This window comes from Porites lutea, chromosome 4 (assembly GCF_958299795.1).
Source record: "Porites lutea chromosome 4, jaPorLute2.1, whole genome shotgun sequence".
NCBI classification, from domain to species: Eukaryota; Metazoa; Cnidaria; class Anthozoa; order Scleractinia; family Poritidae; genus Porites; species Porites lutea.
The window spans coordinates 19,370,781-19,373,280 of record NC_133204.1 but is presented as its reverse complement, the minus strand read 5'-3'; the positions used below and the strand labels follow the sequence as shown (position 1 = coordinate 19,373,280).

Here is a 2,500-nt window from a genome sequence, read left to right as displayed (position 1 = left end):
ACTCATTTTTTATGTGCTCGTTCGAGTGCTCAGGTTTTCTAAAGTCTCTTTTAATGCCCTGGCTTCTTCATTCATAATATCTTGAAACTTGACGCCATCTTAACGCTGAGACGTACGGAACGTTGCCATGGCAATTTTGATTCGGCAAATGTGAAATTATAAATAATGCTGAAATCTCGGGCCAAAATTAAGGAGTTATTTGTCACCTATGTAATTAGTAATGCGAATTACTTTAAATTACGATCGTTGCTAACCACCCGACCTGTGTGATCCTATAGCCAGGATTCTTATGGTATCTCGAGTACTCCCTCCCTTACATTTTCTCTCTTGCTACTATCTCGTTTGATTCCATGGCTTGGGAGCGTTAAAGTAGGAAAATAGTGGTGAATAAGATGGAAATGTCCAGAGGGTGGGTAATACGGAGGCGTACTTAATGACGAGGAATATTGGACCATCTGAAGCACGTTTCCTCTTTGCTAAGCGGGTATTCAAGTGGTTTTAGAGGAAGGGATTTTTATACTTGCTATATTATATTGGACGTTTTTAAGATCCCCACACCTTCCGGGAAAAAAACAGTAAAAGTTGCAGCCTGCGAGCGAACTTAGCATTTCGAGAGACGAGAGAAGAAAGTCGCGAGAGAACGCCCGAGCAATTGGCAAAGCCGGGGGGGTGGGCAAGGGAAAGCCTTTCTTTCCCCGCCCCTCGCTCTGGCATTTCCTTTCGTTGTTTCGCACGCCTAAGATTTTGTGTGGTGGATTACAGAAGGTTCAAGTGTATGCGGTTTGATTATGTGAAAAGTCACGTCTTTTACCTCTGATGTATCTGATTTGACTTTCATAAGAATGGCAAAATTAGTGAGATGATTGCATCTGCAGACGGAATGAGTTTCATTTGAGACAGAATCAGCCAATTTACATCCTCTTGTCGACCACAAGCCACTTTCATTTCCACCCCTAAATAAATAGGCAGAAAAATAGTTCTTAGTTAGCTCAAGTTTCCTGATGCCTGACGTGGGAAATACTCTCAAAACCAATTTCTATTTTTCTTGAGAGCATTATGTCTATTTTTACACCTGAGGCCTGTTTCTCGAAAGTACCGGTAAAGTTTGGAGCCTGAAATATTCAAAAAAGAATCCAATGAAAAAAAGCCAGGTCCTAGCTAACAAACCCGTCCAGTTTTACTTTTTCAGTTTTAAGTTTTCTGTCACGTTATCTGCAACAACAGCTTCCCAGGCTCTTTAATTATCGGAACGTAGAAGGGCTCCAAGGCCTTGTTATTTAAAAGGAGAATAGCTCAATTTATTGAATAAGTATCTGTCCTTTGAATAAACAGTAGGGAAAACAATTATGCTATCCAGTGGACAGAGATTTATCCAATGATATCTGGTAACTCATTTAGACGGTAATCGAATCTGAATGTAACACCAACATACGCAATACTAAGATGTTTTTCTTTCTTTCTTCTTGAGCCTTCTTACCCTCACTAACCTTTGGATAAACATTGGTGAAAACAATTGCGTTGTTTAGTTGGTAAAGATTCATCCGATTGACTCAGGAAAACCATGTGGACAGTAATCAAATCTGAATCTAACAGCACCTTTCGCAATACTGTGACGTTTTTTCTCTCGTCTCAAGCCTACTTACCCGGCTGTGAAATCCCACCAGGCACATACAGGAACAAGAGTGGTATTTGATTTGTGCTGCAAGCATTAAGCCATCAAAATATTGTTCAATACAAATTCAAACTGTTCTGGCATTCACGACCAACTCTCTGGTTATGTTATAAAGGGACACCCACTAGAAACTGCTAATTTGACTGACATACACAGAGAGATATTATGAGAATTTGTACTGCTCGCACGTGATTAATGCTTCATTGCTTCTGATATTATCCTGTGATTCTCTTTTATTTATTTACTTGTCTATTTAGATATACCATATTGTTTACCGTCTCTAATAGCGTATTAAAAGATGGAGTGGGTTCTGACTTGGGTCTGAGCCCGCGTCCTCCACTCTGCAGACCGGCGCTCTTTCGACTGAAACTGTTAAGACCACCCTAACGAGCAACTCTGCTCCTAGTCATTATGAGCAACATGAATCTTCGAGCAGTTCTCATGCCATATCCATAGAGTAACAAGCTACTCATTTGCTAGCTGTGGTCTTCATTTCAGCTTTACCTTACTGTGTTGAACACTGATCTCAACATCAAGCTTCTGGTTCTCTCCTGATGCAGTGATTAGACTACCAATAATACGACTATTAAGGTGATAAAGTCCCTTTTCCTTTTCATTTTCTCTGAGCACAAGGAAATAAAAAAAATGGTTTGATAATGAGCTACAGTAAAAACAGTAAAGTGACGTTTGAAAAACCCTTCTCTGGTTATTTCAGTGACGAAAATATTCCGAGCTTTGCTTAATGTCATACTTTGCTCTCAAGTCATCACGATTCAGAAGTGCTACGTCTTTATTCCACTGTGTCAGATATGTTCCGTTCATAAATGA

At 39.9% G+C, this 2,500-nt stretch overlaps 1 protein-coding gene across 1 annotated transcript in view; it reads right to left on the bottom strand.

Moving 5' to 3' along the window:
- The window catches only part of LOC140934364 (latrophilin-like protein 1), a 23,744-nt gene that overhangs the window by 9,486 nt on the left and 11,758 nt on the right, over nucleotides 1-2,500 (bottom strand). Inside the window, exons 11-13 of the mRNA XM_073384002.1 lie at nucleotides 2,177-2,294; nucleotides 1,644-1,699; nucleotides 812-953 (exon numbers count right to left, since the gene is read on the bottom strand). Coding sequence (XP_073240103.1) covers nucleotides 812-953; nucleotides 1,644-1,699; nucleotides 2,177-2,294 — 316 coding nt within the window. The remainder of the gene's footprint in view (nucleotides 1-811; nucleotides 954-1,643; nucleotides 1,700-2,176; nucleotides 2,295-2,500) is intronic.